The sequence below is a fragment of the Lycium ferocissimum genome, chromosome 3 (assembly GCF_029784015.1).
Source record: "Lycium ferocissimum isolate CSIRO_LF1 chromosome 3, AGI_CSIRO_Lferr_CH_V1, whole genome shotgun sequence".
NCBI lineage: Eukaryota > Viridiplantae > Streptophyta > Magnoliopsida > Solanales > Solanaceae > Lycium > Lycium ferocissimum.
The window spans coordinates 69,603,420-69,621,236 of NC_081344.1; the positions used below are offsets into that span (position 1 = coordinate 69,603,420).

The 17,817-nt window shown below is 36.3% G+C and overlaps 2 protein-coding genes and 1 long non-coding RNA gene across 3 annotated transcripts; 2 read left to right on the forward strand and 1 right to left on the reverse strand.

Annotated features, from left to right (window-relative positions):
• The first annotated feature begins 5,820 nt into the window (after positions 1 to 5,820).
• LOC132051230 (uncharacterized) lies at positions 5,821 to 8,814 on the forward strand. Its single transcript, XR_009413630.1, has 3 exons — positions 5,821 to 6,395; positions 6,471 to 7,069; positions 8,470 to 8,814. It is a non-coding gene; the product is annotated as an uncharacterized LOC132051230 (long non-coding RNA).
• A 1,815-nt stretch (positions 8,815 to 10,629) lies between these two features.
• Positions 10,630 to 16,570, forward strand: LOC132050588 (uncharacterized). The gene is made up of 6 exons (XM_059441939.1): positions 10,630 to 10,793; positions 13,333 to 13,632; positions 13,751 to 13,808; positions 14,410 to 14,519; positions 15,067 to 15,298; positions 16,320 to 16,570. Exons 2-5 carry the CDS (start codon positions 13,381 to 13,383, stop codon positions 15,289 to 15,291), a joined length of 645 nt encoding a protein of 214 aa, XP_059297922.1. The 5' UTR covers positions 10,630 to 10,793; positions 13,333 to 13,380; the 3' UTR covers positions 15,292 to 15,298; positions 16,320 to 16,570.
• A 558-nt stretch (positions 16,571 to 17,128) lies between these two features.
• On the reverse strand, positions 17,129 to 17,613 carry LOC132049044 (norbelladine synthase-like). Its single transcript, XM_059439713.1, is given in 2 exon segments — positions 17,129 to 17,463; positions 17,466 to 17,613. Coding segments are annotated over 2 exon segments (483 nt in total).
• Between the last annotated feature and the right edge of the window lie 204 nt (positions 17,614 to 17,817).

Sequence of the window (17,817 nt, forward strand, 5' to 3'; positions counted from 1 at the left end):
AACGTAATAGTCGAAACATGAAAGCATAATACTCTCGTGAACTAATATACTGTCTATGAAACCTCTAAAACATGTATCGAATACTAACTACCGGGACACTGTGCCCGGACTACCATAAACCGGATACTAATACGGACTCCATGCCGAACCCCGAGAGGAGTGGGGCTCACCAATAAGCCGATAATCGAGGTGATCCTCTTGCGCGGGTGTATGCTCACGAAAACACACACACACACACACACAGACCGTGAAGTGCGAGCCCCCGCAAAGGGACGTTAGTACATAGTGAATAGTACTAGTATGTAAAACTTGCTTGAAATGAAGAACATGGCACAACATAGGTATAGAACATGATGGAAACCGAATGTAACTTGAACATGAGCGAAACGGGAGTAAAGTACGAAAACGATGAAATCAATGAAAATACATGTATATAAAACTTCTTGTAACGTGGGGAATGCTATAGTGTAACCGACAACATGATGCGGTACTTGCGTCTACCCGGAGAACACTCACACCTTGCCGGGGGATATGAGATTTAAGTAATAATAAGCATGTAAGGATCAAACATAATGAAGGTGTTGCCTCTTGTGACAACCCTTATCCTACGGTGGCGACGTAGTTTCGGGCTATCTCGAGCCTTCTCGGTTAACTAAGCAATCCCAAAAATATGAACATGATATAGTTGGCTAAGAAGCCCATGATTTTCGTGAAATAACTTGTAAATAACTTGTAATCATGATTTCACGAAATAACGTGTAACATGGTTCTGAAATATCTTGTAATATGGTTTCATAAGATAACTTGTCATAGTATTGCAACCATGTTCTTGATTCATGAGTAATAACAATAGTTCGTAATTATATATATAATTTGACTTGAAAACATGCTTGTAACTTGCTACATAAAATCATAAAATTTCATATAAACATAATGAGAACACATGAGGAAGAATTCATGATTCACGGATTAAGCTAGGGTTCCTAATAACCGTAATGGAAGATTAGGAATACAATAACGAATAGATACAAAGTTCATGTATATAAATACATAAATACGAGCTACCAATATGTTGGGTTTAATGCCTAGGGTTTGAACTTCATGGATATCGAAACGGAGCATGGGGAAGAACGTAGAGATTCCCACATGTGGATGGAAGTTCTACATACCTTAGTAGCTCCAAAACTTGAATTATAGACTTGAGCTTTGAAGAAGATTTCTAAAACCTTGAATTCTTGAACCTTGAGATGGGTTTTCTTGAAAACCCTATGTTAAGAATGATGAGTTCTTGCTTAATAATCGAGAACGTATGTTGGAATTGACTTGGAATGCATGGAATAGGCTTACCTTAAAGTATCTTGAAGGTTGGGAGAGAGAGCTTCGTCCTTAGGGCTTGAGAGACTTCTTTAGGGTTCTTTACCTCGAAAAAATTGGTTTAAAACAAAGTGGGAATGAATAAAACGAAATTTGGCTCTTAAAACGTCGTGGTCGGTGCGCGGTCGCGCAGCCTGGAGAGGGCACAGGGTGATCATGCGCGGCAGGCAGGTAACACGCGCCAGTGCGCGATCGCGCACACAGAAGTGTGCTGCGGCAAAGACTTCGCGTAGAGTAAAACAGGTATAACTTCTAGCACGAGCTCGTTTGAGCTCCATAATATATGGTTGGAAAGGTATTTCAAAGGCCTACAACTTTCATGTTTTGAGTTTTCTCAAATTCCTAACGTCACTACTCGAAAAGCGGCCATAAGTACAACCATTGTCTCGAGACTTAGACGAATTTAGAAGGCCTTAAGAACTTCACTTTTGGTTTGACTTCAAAGCATTTGTTTATCACCGAATGGATTCATATAGCTAAAATATGATCTTTATACTAGTTTTCATACGTTCACATCTAACTCAGATTTACGGGATACTACCGATATGGTTTAGCATGAAAGTACGAGGTGTTACAGTGGGGGTGAGTTGTTGCGGGGTGGGGTTGGGTGGTGGTGAGGGGTAGTGGGTGGCAGAGGAGTGGAGTAGTTGGGGGTGGGGGTGGGTGGTAGGGTAGGGGTGGGGTGGGATGGATGGTGGAGCGTGGGGCAAGGGTGGGGTGGAGCTGAGTGGTAGGGTGGGGGTGGGGTGGGATGGGGTGGATGGTGGAGGGTGGGGTATAATGGAGAATGAAATACATAACCACGGAAAAATCATCAAATCCGTGGTTACAAAAATTGGAACTTTTCATGGTTATATAATCATGGAATGAACCACGGGTTTACAACACCATACCACATATATAATTTTAAGAACAATGAAAATAAATATGGTTTCATATAAAACCATACATTAATGACTCACGGGAAACCACCATCCAAACTGGGGGTTAGGCAAAGTCTATTACCCACCTAAGCGATTAACGCCAATCATTGACACATATTATTACTTTTTGGCTATGTGTGCGAACTTATTAGAAAGTATATTTTTTTTTAAAAAAATGTTCTACTCTGTGTGATTAGAGCAGCAAGAGCACCAATTACTACTTCGTTGCAGTAGGTGCGAACTTAGAAATAAATCTTCAGTTTCTTTTTTAAAGATTTAATGATCAAAAACACAGCTAAATTGTCACTTCTTTTGCAAGTTTCACACCCCAACTATTGATCGTTGCCTTTTTCTAGCTGAACTATCACCATTTATATATTAAAAAATACATCTCAAAGTTGATTAGATCAACTATCAGTTGTTATCTTTTCTGAACAATTAACTAGGTGTGTTTTTAATACATAGATTGTGAATTTGTGATGGTTCAGTTAGGAAATGTTAGGATTTGACGAATAGATGTGAATGGGAAATGGTCTTTTGCACCTTTCCATGGAAAGGTTTCGCACCCTCTTCGTTACTTTATTTTGTTGGCTATAAATACTTAATCATTTCCATCATATTTTACTTACAAAAATTCTGACTATGTTCTACCTTTTTTCTGCACTTCAAATATATTCTGTGTGATTTGCTGCCGCCTGTTGCGTTCGTCATTCGCTTGGGTTTGAGGTACCGTTACGCTGGTGAGTTAATTTGTTCGATTCCTTAACCTCGAGTACTTGAGGGAATAATTTCCTTAAGGAAACATTGTGAATTCAGTGGGCTCAAATTATTCCTTTTTACATTTATTTTCCAGTTGAAGTTATTATCAAATACAGATTGACAACAGAAAAAGGCAACAGCTGAATGCCCATAGTTGGGGTATGAAACTCTCTGTGTTTTTTGGACCTTTTTTTTTCCCCCTTATTCGTCGCTCTTTGATCGGGATACTATTACCAATTCCACTTAAAAACAAAAAAACGACTCTCCTCTCGGGGAGGTCTTAAAAAGTCTCTGTACCTTAATTGTTCAATTATGTATGAGGTTGTAGCATTGCACAAATTTGTGTGTGAATTTGGTTAAAGTGCGGAGTTAGAACTAAATCTTTAGTATTTTTCTTAAATTTTGTTCAATTATATATGTAACCAAGCCACAGATTTTGCTGCACGATGTCCAAATATTTGTGTGTGCATTTGGTTATATATATTGCTCAATAGTTTAAATCAGATTTTTTGCTTCAGTGCGTAAGAGGCCTTGATATCAAGGAGATCAATCATGAATAGCTGTTAAAAAATGGCTGTGCACGAAGTGTTCCCTGATTAGTGCATGGAAGAGTAGAGTGAGTGTCTACTGTAAGAAACCTACCCTTTTGCATATCTGCGAAGAGGTTATTCCACGCCTCGAACCCATATGAACTGTCACCATGTCATTATAGGAGTAATTGTGCCATAGCTTAGATGGGCAGTCCGGTGCACAAAGCATTCCGTGTTAGCAGGTCCGGGGAAGGGCCGCATCCCTAGGGGCGTGATGTAGACAGCCTAACCTAATGCAAGCATTAGTGGCTGCATCCAGCTCGAGCCCGTGACCTAGCTTCTTAGTGGAAAAATTACTCTTCTTCTTTTGGAGCATCACAGGAGAGACATGTAGTTAGCATTTAAACTTTCACTAGCTCACTGTTTGTCAAGATCTTTTTTTTTTTTTTTTTTTTTGGACTCTCTAAACTCGGCAATTAATGAATGGAGTTATCTGATTAGACTAGGTATCAAGTTCATATTTAGCTGGTCATCTTGTTCGTTTCCCTTAAAAGAGTGCCAGCTCTGGTCAGATAAAGGCATGGGAAGATTCTTGTGATGGTTGAATTTGTTTTATCGAACGTCTCATTGTTGCTAATTTGGTTTTCCCCTTATTGCTTGCTTATTGTGTCCTATAAATGGAAACTAAATAAATTTTTTGGGGGCATTGGGTTCATTTAGGTGGATTTGATGCTTGATGTTTCAATAGCATTAAAATTTTATTCAATGTAATGATAAGGGGCACGACATGAATACTATGATCAAGCTGGCGAAAATGGCATATTGTTATTTTTTATATCGTGAGCATTATTTGTTATGAGATGAATCATATATATCTTCACAGCTCAGCATTTTCTTTAAACAAAAAAAGAAGAATCTTATTAATAAGAATCTTATTAATCTTTTTGTTAATATCTGTAATTCGTTGTTAGGCATAAAGAAGAGGATGACAAATGGCTGCACGACCTTTATGAACCTGATGAAATTCAAGGATCAAGTAGGTGGTGTTTGAGACTCACACTGTTCAAATAGCAGTTTTTCTTAAATTAACGGGCAGTATGCTTTTGAGTTCTGCAGTAAAAGATTAATTACTTTTGCTGTGCGCTTGTATGATCATAGAGTTGGTACCAAAGATCTTCGTCTCAAACTCCAACAAAGAAGTATCCAACAAGCTACTCAAATTATCAAGGGTTCGCTATCTGGATGTATGAGGGATCTGCGGGAAAATCTCATACTCGCAAACGGTAAAAACTGATGCCCCTAAAACAACGCTAAAGTCAATTCCTGAAGTAAGTAAACCTGCCAAGAGAAGTGTCAAAGTTGAATCTCCTGCCTCGGAGACCAAAAGTGTTGCCAGAGAAGTTTCTAAGAAGAAGTCCCAGCAGAAGGAAAGTATATCTTACTTACTCAGATTATTTTTACAAATGAGATCCTTGCTAGTAGAAACTGTGCCAAAATTTCACAATCAGGGCAAAAGCATGAGTCTGAGAATGTATTTAGGATCCATTATTCTTTTTTTGTTTTTGCTTCGTGGAATGTGATGTTGTACTAAAACAAACATGCCTTAAAGAAAACCACTAGCAGAGAAGGGTAAAGGGAGGTTTTAGACAAGGATAGCATGTTTACACAAACACCATATTCCTTATTGTTCAGTTCGTTGCTGCTGTTGGATGTTGGATATTGTTTTCGTTGTAGCTATTAGCGTGAAAGTTCGGAAAGTATTAGCTTGTAGGAGTCCTCCGGGACAATATTAGAATGCTGTGACATGTAATCAGATGACCAGTATAGATGGCTGTTAAATTTGTGAATATCTATTAGTCGCATTTTTATTTACTGATTTCTGCGGTTGGTGTTGATGAAGAGAGTTCATGTCTGAAACTTGAGGTATTGGATTTTTTCCATAGCAAAGAGGTACAGAATATCAACTGGCTTGTGAATTCCATTGTTATCAAGTAGAGGTTACAGATCCTCAAGTCAGACAGAAGACATCAAATGCTCCGCTTGTGCCCCAAAAAAGGAACATAGTGTGAGATTGAGCTGAAAATATTTATAGGATTGGGAGTTTTGAATAAGCGAGGTCTAAACCACTTATTTTCACAATTTAGGACTTCTGTGTGAATTCATTTTCTGGTAAGAAAAGAGAGCATAGTAAGGATATAGAACACTGATGAGTGATATGCTAAGGTCAACCTGAACTGACCTAATACTTATGGAACTTATATATTTGGAATATAATAGAAGCAAAACCCATATGCTTCACTTGTATAGAGAGATTATCCTTGATCAGATCTGAATATCAAGGTCTAGGCAAGTCTTACTTACTTTTTCTTCAAAAAGAAAAAGGTATAGGCAAGTCTTGGACCTTTCATCCTTGAACCTTGAAAAGACCTTTCCGGTATTGTCATTCAACTATGTTGTGCAGCACATTTGCAAATGTTTTGTGGCCGTTTAGCATTTGTCTTGATCTTCCTCAGTCACTTCAATTACAGTTTGCTACTTCATGTTTAATACTTTTGCATATATATAATAATCTGTGGCTCTTAACATTCATACTGCTTATCTTGTTTCGTTTGGTGCTTTCCCTCTACGTTATCAGCAATGTCATAGAGTGTAAAATAGTCAACTACTTGTTGCTCACATCCCTCTGAAATATCTGTTATGATGTCGCTTTCTTATATGTAATTTTCTTTTTGATGCAAGTTGAATCAGTAGACAGTTTTCTGCAAGCATTGGATCTTGAAAGTATGCAATTACATTTCAAGCTGAAGAAGTATGTACTTTTCCTCTCCTATGCCCTTTTTGAACTTATTCAAAATATCACCTGTGCCCTTGCTATTATTTGCAGGTTGATATGGCTACTCTCGTACACATGACAGATGAAGATCTTAAAGCTATGGGAATACCAATGGTAAGTATGTTATTGTTGCATGTTTTTATGCGAATTGATGTTGCTTGAACTCTTTAAAAAGGTCGTCGAACGTGTTGAATCCTCCAAAAATGCACAGCTTTTGGAGGGGCTGACATGCACCTATTGATATTTTTGAAGACCCCGAGCAACATAGTTGGAGGCTGTCCACTGCAGGTTTTTATCTTAATAGACAAGGCATTAGTTCAATCTTTGTAATGGCCGATTACTTCAATAGTTCACATGAGCCATAAAATTTCTTGGATTTGCAACTTTAGAGTCAAAAATTAACAATGTGGATTTGTGTCTTATAATTAGGGTTGTATCTCCCTTTACTAAGTGCCAATTAAAGTAAATGTCCTTTGTTGTTTTCAGGGTCCAAGGAAGAAGACACTTTTGGCATTGGAATCTAAAGTCTAAGAATCGGGTTACAGGGATTTATTTCCAGTTCTTTTCGGGGTTTTATCACTCAATGTTGTTAACAAGAGCTCACTTCCTGCAAGCCAATCTGAACAAGATACATGAGTTCGACCTTAATGGTACTTAATATTAGGCTTTTTTGTGATTAGATTATTCATTCTCGTTAAACGATACATGAGTTCGACCTTAATGGTACTTTTTTGGGGATTTTGTCGTGACTTTGGTCGCCACAAAAAAACAGATTTCTTGTAGTGCACGTTGGGCTTAGGGATAATCGGGCTCGAGCTGATGACTTCCACCCCGTTAAGGTGATACTCTACAGCTAAGTTATATCCCTTCCCCGCCCCATCGAGAAATATAACTGACTAATCCTAAGTAAAAGTGTCAAGAATGACTTGGAAACTGACCTTCTTTTGCGCTATTACGGATATATGAAAATAATGGTCAAAATCCGATTCAATTGCAACTGCCCCTATTGGAAATATGATTGGCTACTGATTTCGAAGGAACTGGAGTTACATCTCTTTTCCGTTCAAGAGTTCTTATGCATTTCCATGCCCATGAACACATACAAGAACTTTAATACTAAATTCTTTTCCACTGTCATTTGGACTTGCTGACTAGAGTACTCAGAGAAGCATCCTGCTTGTTCTCATCCTTGGCATTTGGAATGAGTTGGAAATTTTTTTTTGAGCTAACATCTTAAGTGGTTTTAAAATATTTAAAGCATTTACGACTATGTTCCTGTAACATATAAGCACAAACTCCAACTCATGTAGAATAGTATAAAGGAATGTATTCTAATTAAGGGGCATAAACTTCTAGTCCCTATAGAACTGTAACCTCGAATATTTCGTGAAGTAGATCCTGCATCTAACCAAGTCTTTGACCGCGGGAGAATTTCTACTATTGCTATTGTTGGCAAGCCATCTGGACCATGAGCGTGGTGAAAACGGGATTCCCTAGAAGCCAGCCTGAGTTGGGTCAGAGAGCGATCCAAATCATAGTAGCCTTGTCAAAGGGTGATTCAACATAAATCCTACACCTTGAAATCAAGTTAATTTTGGCAACACTTTATGATAATGAAACCAACCCCGTAAATATTTTCATTATTGAAAGAAAGAAATAATAACATTGTCTCGATATTCAAGCCTTAGGGATGTTTTAGAGTTTCTAAAACTATTGGGACATTTCATTTTATTCCTTACTTTAGGTTGGAAGATTTTCACACTCACTCAAACTTCATAAAAACATTGTTTTTCAAGCATTTGGTGGGTTGGTTAATAAGTTATAAGATGGAACGAAAGTCATGAGAATTGGGTTCAATTACATCTGCGTATATCTGATGCATGTTCACTGTATATCCTATGTATCATTGTGAATGTGGTGACATACTCATAATATGCATGTATATACAATGAAATACAGGTTTGTATATTTATGTTGTATGTATGTCATCATATGTCTTGTATATTTTGTGTATATTAATATATAGTATTGTATGTCATGCACATGACAGGGGGTGGAGCAGCATGGGAGGGCTGAAGAATAACGACGAATAAAGCTTGTGGAAGAGAAGATAGTAGAAAGAAAAGTTAGGAAGAAAGAGAAAAAGGAAGTTCTTCAAAATTCCTACTTTTGTGAAATTTGTTGGAGGTTGTACATGAAGAGGGGCTTGGAGCAATGTAAAGCGTGAAGCTTTTGCACAGATTACCCTTCCAATGCATGGTCTTTAATTTTTTGTCTCTCATATACTGTATGCGGTCTTTAATTTTTGTCTATGTTGCTCATTTATTGAGAAATTCAGACCTGTTTTGCTTGGTATAAGTTCTGTAACATTTATTTTCGGAAATTGAAATTTTGATTCTCTCGTCATAAGTAAGAATTAAGTTATGTGGTATAAGTTGTGTAGTATTTTCAGAATTATTGTAGTGTTTAGAAACTGGAATTATGCGTTTTGCGGCATATGTTCTTTATCCTTTTCGTGCCTATTTTTGTGGAGTTTGATGTGTTTTTGGCCATTTTTGTGTTGAGTTTTGAAAGTTTTGTCGTGTCCGATATAACTTGTGGGAAAGAAGTTAATTTATGCCGAGCGAAATCTAAACTTATGTTGTGCGAAAAGTGCTGAAGGACAAAAATTAAAGACTACCCCGAAATGGGGGTAAAGGTGTCTCTTTGTAACCTATAGGTCGAGTTTGAGTCGGGGAAGCGGCGAAACAAGTCTGCATTAGGTTAGGCTGTCTACATTACACCCTTTGGAGTGCGGCCCTTTTTTGAATCCGGCTAATGCAAGATGCTTTGTGCTCCATACTGTCCTTTTTTATTAGAGTTTCTACATGTTTTGTTAATAAGATACTGTTATATTTTAAAAAAAGAATAGTTTTATGTAGGAAAAATGTGCAAATATACCCCCAACTTTGCAATTTAGAGCAGCTATATCTCTCGTTAGAAAATGGTACATATATACCCCTACCGTTAAACAAATGGCGCAGGTATACCCTTTTGGCTGATGAAATTTTATTTTAAAATCATTTAGCTTATTTTTTAATTAAAATTTCACGTGGTTTAAAAAAATAAGTCTACAAATTTTTAGTAGTTTTAAAGCCACGTGATAATTGTTTCCTGCTGAGTCAAGTCTGGTTCGTTTAAAATCATTGGTAAACTTACTTTTTTTAAAGTTATGGAGATATTGTTTTAACGAACCAGACAACCCATCAAAAAAAGAATTGTCACATGACTTTAAAAAAAATAAGTCTGCTTAACTAATGGGTAGACTTATTTGTTTATAGCTACGTGACTTTTTTAATTAAAAATTAGCTAAATGATGTTTAAAAAAAATTACGCTAGTGAAAAAGGTATATTTGCACCATTTGTGTAAAGCCAGGCTATATATGCATAACTTTTGTAACGAGGGTATACCTACTCTAAATCACAAAGTTGAGGGGTATACTTATTTTTTTAATTAAAAAAATAAGATAATTGATTTTAAAAAAAAAAGTTATGTCAGCGAAAAGGATATAATTACACTATTTGTTAAAAAGAGAGGGGATATATGCACTACTTTTTTAACGAGGGTATACTAAATCGCAAAGGGATATATTTGCACTTTTCCCTATTATATACTAAACGTCTAGCATTCTCTCACACTTGACGCCAATAATGTTTTCATTTCAGAGAAAAAAGAAAACTATGTCGTCGCCATATGAATACTAAGTAATAATAGCACGACAATTCAAATTCGATCTGACAAAATCTTTATACTGTTCAAAACATTAGATTCTGTATTGAGAGTAATATTCAAAAAGAGGTATTTCCGATTTTCTCTTATCTATCAAGAGTTCATTCAGCGTCACAAACTTTTTTATTTCCATGCCGGATAGTTCTTATGTAATAAGTACTCCCTCCGTTTAAAAAAAATTGTCTTCCTTTCCTTTAATCTGCCTCAAAAGATTAACATTTTTATATTTAAAAATAATTTAAGCTTTTTGAGATGATTTACGGCCACACAAATATCTAAGATTTATTTTAGATACACATATTTAAAAATCTTCATTTGTTTAAACTTTATGTCGATACCAAATAAAACAATCTTTTTGGGACCGAGGGAGTAATATTTATGTTATGAAAAAGTGCAGAAAAGGAAAAGATTTTTTTTTTTCCTTATTTGATCTTGAATTTAAAAAACAAAATTATGTTAAAAAATGTTGTCTGTATTTGAATTTCAAAAGTTGGAAAAGTGTAAAAAGAAACCGACATTCAAAATACATTCACTCACTACTTCTATATCTATCTCTAAAATAAAACCCTAACACACTGAAAGACCACAAAATTAAACAAATTCAGGTTCGATTTTCTTTAATTTTTTTTTGTTTAATTAATCTATTATACTTCCTTTCAAATCTGCAAATTTCATGTATTTTATCTCTTTTGTTCTTAATTAATGTGAATGTGTTTTGACTGGGCATTTAGTTCAAAAGAAGTTATAGAAATTTCTGTGGCTATAAATCATTTTATTAACGGTGCAAATTTTAAAGTTAAATTGGTACTAAATAAGTAAAGATATTTTTTTTTTTTTTTTGGGACTGACCAAAAAGGGAAGAGCTTCATATACATTTCAGATTTTTGCTTGTGTTGTTTGTTATGTTACTGAAGTTTTTGTTATTAAGTATGAAGATATAGCGGATTGGTTGTTTCTATATTTGTGTGGTTTCTTTCGAGCATCGCAGAGTAAAAGGGGGGCTTTTGTAGGTTAACATTGAGTCTAAAAATAGTAAAATTGTGTCGAATCATCTGAATCGGGACTGAACGTTCATTTTTTGCTTGGGGGGGGGGGGGGGGATCCGTAGGTTAACATTGAGTCTAAAAATAGTAAAATTGTGTCGAATCATCTGAATCGGGACTGAACGTTCATTTTTTGCTTGGGGGGGGGATCCGTAGGTTAACGTTCAGTCTAGAAATAGTTAAATTGTGTTGAGTTATCTGAATTGGGACTGAACGTTTATTTTTTGCTTGCGTTGTTTGTTATGTTACTGAAGTTTTTGTTATTAAGTAAGAAGATATAGCGGGTTGGTTGTTTCTATAGTTGTGTGGTTTCTTTTGGAGCATCGCAAAGTAAAAGGGGGGGTTTCTGCAGGTTAACATTTAGTCTAAAAATAGTAAAATTGTGTTGAGTTATCTGAATTGGGACTGAATGTTTATTTTTTGCTTGGGTTTGGGGAAGTTTTTGTTATTAAGTATGAATATATAACGGACTGGTTGTTTCTGTAGTTGTGTGGTAAAAAAGAAAAGGGGCAGGTTAACATTCAGTCTAGAAATAGTTAAATTGTGTTGAGTTATCTGAATTGGGACTGAACGTTTATTTTTTGCTTGCGTTGTTTGTTATGTTACTGAAGTTTTTGTTATTAAGTATGAATATATAGCGGACTGGTTGTTTTACCGTAGTTGTGTGGTAAAAAGAAAGGGGAAGGGGGGGGGGGGGGTTTGCTTGCGTTGTTTGTTATGTTACTGAAATTTTTGTTATTAAGTATGAATATATAGCGGACTGGTTGTTTCTACAGTTGTGTGGTTCCTTTCGAGCACCACAAAGTAAAGGGGGGCTGTAGGTTAACATTTAGTCTAAAAATAGTAAAATTGTGTTGAATTATCCGAATTGGGACCGAACGTTTATTTTTTGCTTGCTTTGTCTGTTATGTTACTGAAGTTTTTTGTTATTAAGTAGGGAAAATACATAAAGTACCCCCTAAACTTGTCCATAAAACTTAGTTGCGCATTTTGACTTTACGGGTGTTTGTCTACCCCCTTATTCTTATTTATAGTGAAATTATTGCCTCCCTGCTGGACTAAACCCAGTTATAAAGGGGGCTGTGAAGTTCACTCGCCCACATCTCTTTCTATGTAAGAAAAAGGGAAAATAAGCTTCTGGAGACGGCTTTAATGGCGACAAGTACGAGAAATTGTCTGAGAATTTTGATCCCAAAATCAACAAAAACTGATCTATTCTTCAATATTTGCAAATTTGTTTTCAATTTTTGAATATCTCCCATGCTTTTGGCTCCTAATATGTCTTAATCACATAAAATGTAAACTTTTGCTGTAATGTTGGCTCAGACATATTGGAATTGTAGGAGTGGATATTTTGATGACAGTGGTGGGTGTGAAAAAAACATGGGGAAAAAATAAGAGTAAAAAAGTAAAGAAAAGAGGCCCACAAAGAATTAATTGTGATTAGTAGTATAATAGACAATTAAAATTTGACACGTTTACAATTTTAATCAGTTTTAATAATTTCTTAACCTTTCACGCGGTTTTAGGAAGGTGGAAGTATTTGTTCTGCCACATCAGCTTTTAGGTGGTAAATAAATACGTTGTGAACAAGAATAAGAGGGTAAATAAACACCCGTAAAGTTAAATTGTGCAACTGAATTTTCCGGACAAGTTTAGGGGGTATTTTATGTATTTTCCCTATTAAGTATGCATAGATAGCGGGCTAGTTGGTGCTATAGCTGTGTGGTCTTTTTCTAGCATGGTAAAGTAAAGGAGGGTTTTTGTAGATTGACATTAAGTCTAATAATAGTCAAATACCATTGACTTATTTTAAACCACAAGTTTCAAAAGTCTTCCGTTATTTCTTAAACTTTGTGTCCGGTCAAACACCTTCACATAAATTGAGACGGAGGGAGTACTAAATATAGAAAGATCATTCTTTTTGGGGCTGATTAAACAGGAAACAGAGTTACATAAATTGGGATGGAGGTAGTACTAGTTCTTGTTGTTCCTTGGGTTTTGAGATAACAGATTATGATGAAAATAAACCTTGGCATAACTTCAAATTTATCCGTCTTTCCCTCTTCCAATTATATAATATCACCTGACATCTTCTTAGGAATCATACCGTCGAAGCTAACCCCTGGAGAGTACAACCGAGCATAGCATGAGTACCCGAGATAGAAGGGCACAGCCAGTTAGGCGTACAAGGTCCCATTCAAGAAGAAATGTTGTGCTAACAGTGGATCTAAATGTTGCACCGGCAGGTGAGAACGGAGATCAGGAAGGAACTTTTATTCATGTTGTGTCTGGGGATACGACACATGGACAAAGAGGTACCTCTTCGACACCTGCAGCAATTGATGTTGAGGCACTTGATGATGATGTGATTATATCATCCCCTAGGGCGTTTGAAGCAGTATGTACTTTCCCTTACTATTCTAATTGTTTTTTTTCCTTCGTTAAGATTGTGCGATTATGGCTGATGTTTCCACATCGAGTCTAATTATGTTAGAGTTCTTCTCATGTTTTATTAGGCTAAGAACAACTCCAGAAGGAATCAAGGACGGGTTATTGTGCTTGATGTGGATTCTGGTAATTTATTCTTCTGTTAAGCCTGTTACACTTGCAGGTAGTGTGTGCATTGTTAGTTATTGAACTTTTTTTTTGCGGTCAGGAGCTATAGAACTCCTGAATTTTCTCTATATAGGAATTTTCTGACCAGAATAGCATAGAGTAACCTCTCTTTTTCTTCTTTAAATGAGAAAATCTTTCATCTTTTTTTTTTTTTTTTTCAAACTCAAGATATTCTTGACCTGTGAAAATCTTCTATTTCCTTGAGGATACCAACTCAATGTACCAATTTTTGTGCATTCAAGGAGTGTCTGTTCTGGTGGAATGGAGAATTTAATTAATGCTTCGTTTTGTCCTAGATAAATGCAAAGCAGGATAAAGATACAGAAAAAATCTGAATTAAAATGAGTGTTGAAGTGACATAATACTTTGCCTGTATCAACAGAATTTTCTTTAGTATTGTTTTCTAATCCTCTTCTGGTATGTTTTCTTAATTTACTTCCATCACAAGTGCTTGTCCTGATGTATTTTTTGGGTAGTCCTTTTTCATTGAAAGCTTGGCTTGATTTATTTCTTCCATTACCCTTTGTGATTGGCTTTGGTTGGTTCACGGCTATTGCAGAGGACCGTACGTCTAGGGGTAACAGTCGCGACAAGCGTAGAAGAGTCTCTACAAATCAAGCAACAAGTGGTGATATTCACATAGACCTAGAAGGACATAGCTGTCCAAAGGTACATGCCATGTACTACAGCTGAATTATCTTGTTTTTAAGGGCGTGTTTGGTATGGAGGAAAGCATTTTTCAATGTTCCCATGTTTGGTTGTTCATAATATTTTGGAGAACACTCTTGAGGAAAACAAGTTCCTTAAAATGAGGAAAATGACTTGCCTAATGGAAGTAGGGAAAACAAGTTCTATAAGTGACATTCCAAGTTCATTGTCTTCTCCCGACCCATCCAACACTCCCAACCCCTCACCCCTAGACCACCCCAAACCCTCACTCCGCAGCCCATCTCACCTCTATAGTGTTTTATTAGATTACACATAAATGCTCTTGGGATAATATTTTTTACTTTCTTACCAAATACTAGAAAATAAGTAAGAAACCCGCTTGTTTTCCAAGAAGACATTTTCTAGGAAAACATTTTCCATGGAGAACATATTAATTCATACCAAACACACCTTAAGTGCCTGTTTTTTCCCCCAAAAATATATTTAAATGGATCCACCATCTCAAGTTTCAAAACATTATTCTAATTAATTTTGTTCCCCATGCCAGAAAGTTGATCTAAAAAGTGCAATACCAGCACCACCAAAAGAGCCTACATTCAGCTGTCCAGTGTGCATGGGTCCATTGGTTGATGAGAGGTCGACTAAATGTGGTCACATTTTCTGCAAGGCGTGCATTAAAGCATCCATTGCTGCCCAGGGTAAATGTCCTACGTGTAGGAGGAAAATCGCTATGAAGGATACCATAAGAGTATATCTTCCCGCCACAACTTAAGTCAAAGGTTTGTCTGCCGCTCCCTCGTAAACTTTTTTCTTTATCTCTCTTTCTTGAATAAATGAACTAGGATTTGTCCCTTTGTGCTTGTGTTGTAATCTTTTCCTTACACATGGAAAGTGCTAATGGGTCGTTTGGTTCACGTTGAGAATTATAAGGATGATTTATGCCTTGACTAATGATGAAATGATTGTTATATGTCCAACTATAATGTAGGAATTTATGCAGTGAATGATGTGTAGGTAATGATGTGTAGGGATTACCTGCTTTAAGTACACATTTGTCTTAAGGCATAATACATAAATAGACCTTTTACTTGGCCTCAGCTGGCAAGTATGCCCTCCAACTTTGGGTGTGTACAAGTAGGCACCTCAACAATAACAATAACAACAACAACAAGCCCAGTATAATCCCACCATGTGGGTCTTGTATAACCCCCGTTGAACAAGTAAATACAAAGAGAGGAGAAGAGAGAGAAGATAAGAGGAAAACAAAAAGGTCGGAGGGCCATGTATCGAAAACGATATGCCAACGCAATGACCTCTTCTTAAAGTTGAACAAGTTACAAATGATTTACATGGCACAATTGTATTGAGGGCCATGCTCGCCAACTTTATACAAGCTTTTGTGTTTACTGACTTTTAAATCTACTTGTGCACACCCAAAGTTGAAGGGCATACATGCCAGCCGAAGCCAAGTTTAAGGGCCTAGTTATGTATTATGCCTGGTCTTAAATACTTACACGTATTTTTATTCCACATTTTATCGAGCATAAAATAACATAGGTGTTCCTGCATAATTTAGTTCATGAATTATTTAATATCGCTAACCAAATGATGCATTAGTTATGTGAGAATTATCTTTTCTTATACAGTCAGCTAAACATTGCATTAGTTTGTTATGCATGAATTATTACTTTTAATTCCACCAACCAAACATTGTACAGGGAATTGTTTTTCTTTATCCCTTCAGTCAAATCACCCCTTAAATTTGGCTATTATAACATCGTTAGCCGCCTTCTTTTACAGGATTTGGCCATCATTTACATGACCTGTGGAGGAGAAAGTGTGTGACTGTGAGAGTGAAAGGGAAGTATGAATGGAGATACTTTTATTCAGTTAAGTTTTAGGTCACAATCAACTATGTACTATTCCAGTCTGTGCTTAAAAGATGGTGTAATTAGTAAATGGAATTAAGCTATATGCACTGATTCTTTTTAAAAAAAACATCATTAGTGTAATATACCTCAATGAAAGTCTATGAACTTTTGTTTGTGGCATGTAGATTTTTGTCAATATGATGGTTCAGCAAACATTTTTTGATAACTGAGAGATCCTCGAGCCTCAGTGATACGCGGTTTGAACTCGGTGGTTAGATTGGTGTAATGAAAAGGGCTTCAAGGTCATAATTGACAAATGGATTTGCCACTTGGGGGTGTGGTGGGATTATTGACATCCCTCCACCCTTAACCAAAGTTCTTAGGTTAAAGTTTGAGCACTTGTGAATAAAGGAACTTCGTGATAGGGAGCGCTTTACTCCCTTCTAGCAAGTCTACTTGGCTTGAATCTGGATTAGTTAGACCAGTGGACTTCATAAATCGAATGGTTTAAAAAAATCGGTGTTCTAATATTATTGAACTGGTATTTAGTCAAGGCAAACCCTCCATGGAATTTGATTTCATTTATATAGAAGATGAGAAGAAAGATAAGAGTGCACAAACGCTATCTTTGTGCAAAAAGAAACTTAAAATGCATACATATAATAACATCTTAGTTCACACTCATGTTAATCATATTGATTCTGAATCTTGGATCCGTCTCTGATGCAAACTAAAGCATCAGGTTGATGACTGATCATCTTTGCCTTGAGTTAGAGACTTTGCAACCAAATTCATTATGGCCACAAAGGGTTGAATGCTAACAAATGAGGCATTAGCAGCTGCCTCTTCCTTGACTTCATACTCAATTGTTGTTTTTGTGATGCATTTTTCTTTATCCTTCTCTATGACTTCAAACTTAACCTTATAAAGTGTAAATCCAAGATCAAGAAGTCCACCTTCCACTACTTGTGCTATTTTCACCCTCTTCTCATCATCAATAACAACAAATTTTTCTTTGTGAGATGTCAAAAGCGGAGTGCCTGGTGGAAATGTTACGTTGAGGACTGATCCAAACCACCATCACCTTCAAGTATATCGACCTTGTGAACGATATTCGGAAGCTCTTTTACAACAATATTTGCTAATTGAATAGTGCCATAGATCTTCCAAGCTTCATTTGCTGGCACATGAACTTCAATCTCTTCAGAAATTGTTCCAAACATATTGTTTGATCAGTGAAAAAAATTGGTAGTTTTATATGAGCTGTTTTTGATTGCTGAATGATTTTCTTTCATGTATGATTAGATATATATACACACACGGAGACACACACAATATATGATAACATTTGGAGCATATAATTAAGGCCTGCCGAATGAGAGATACGAATTTGACATATTCTTAACATATATTAGCAGATGGCCGGC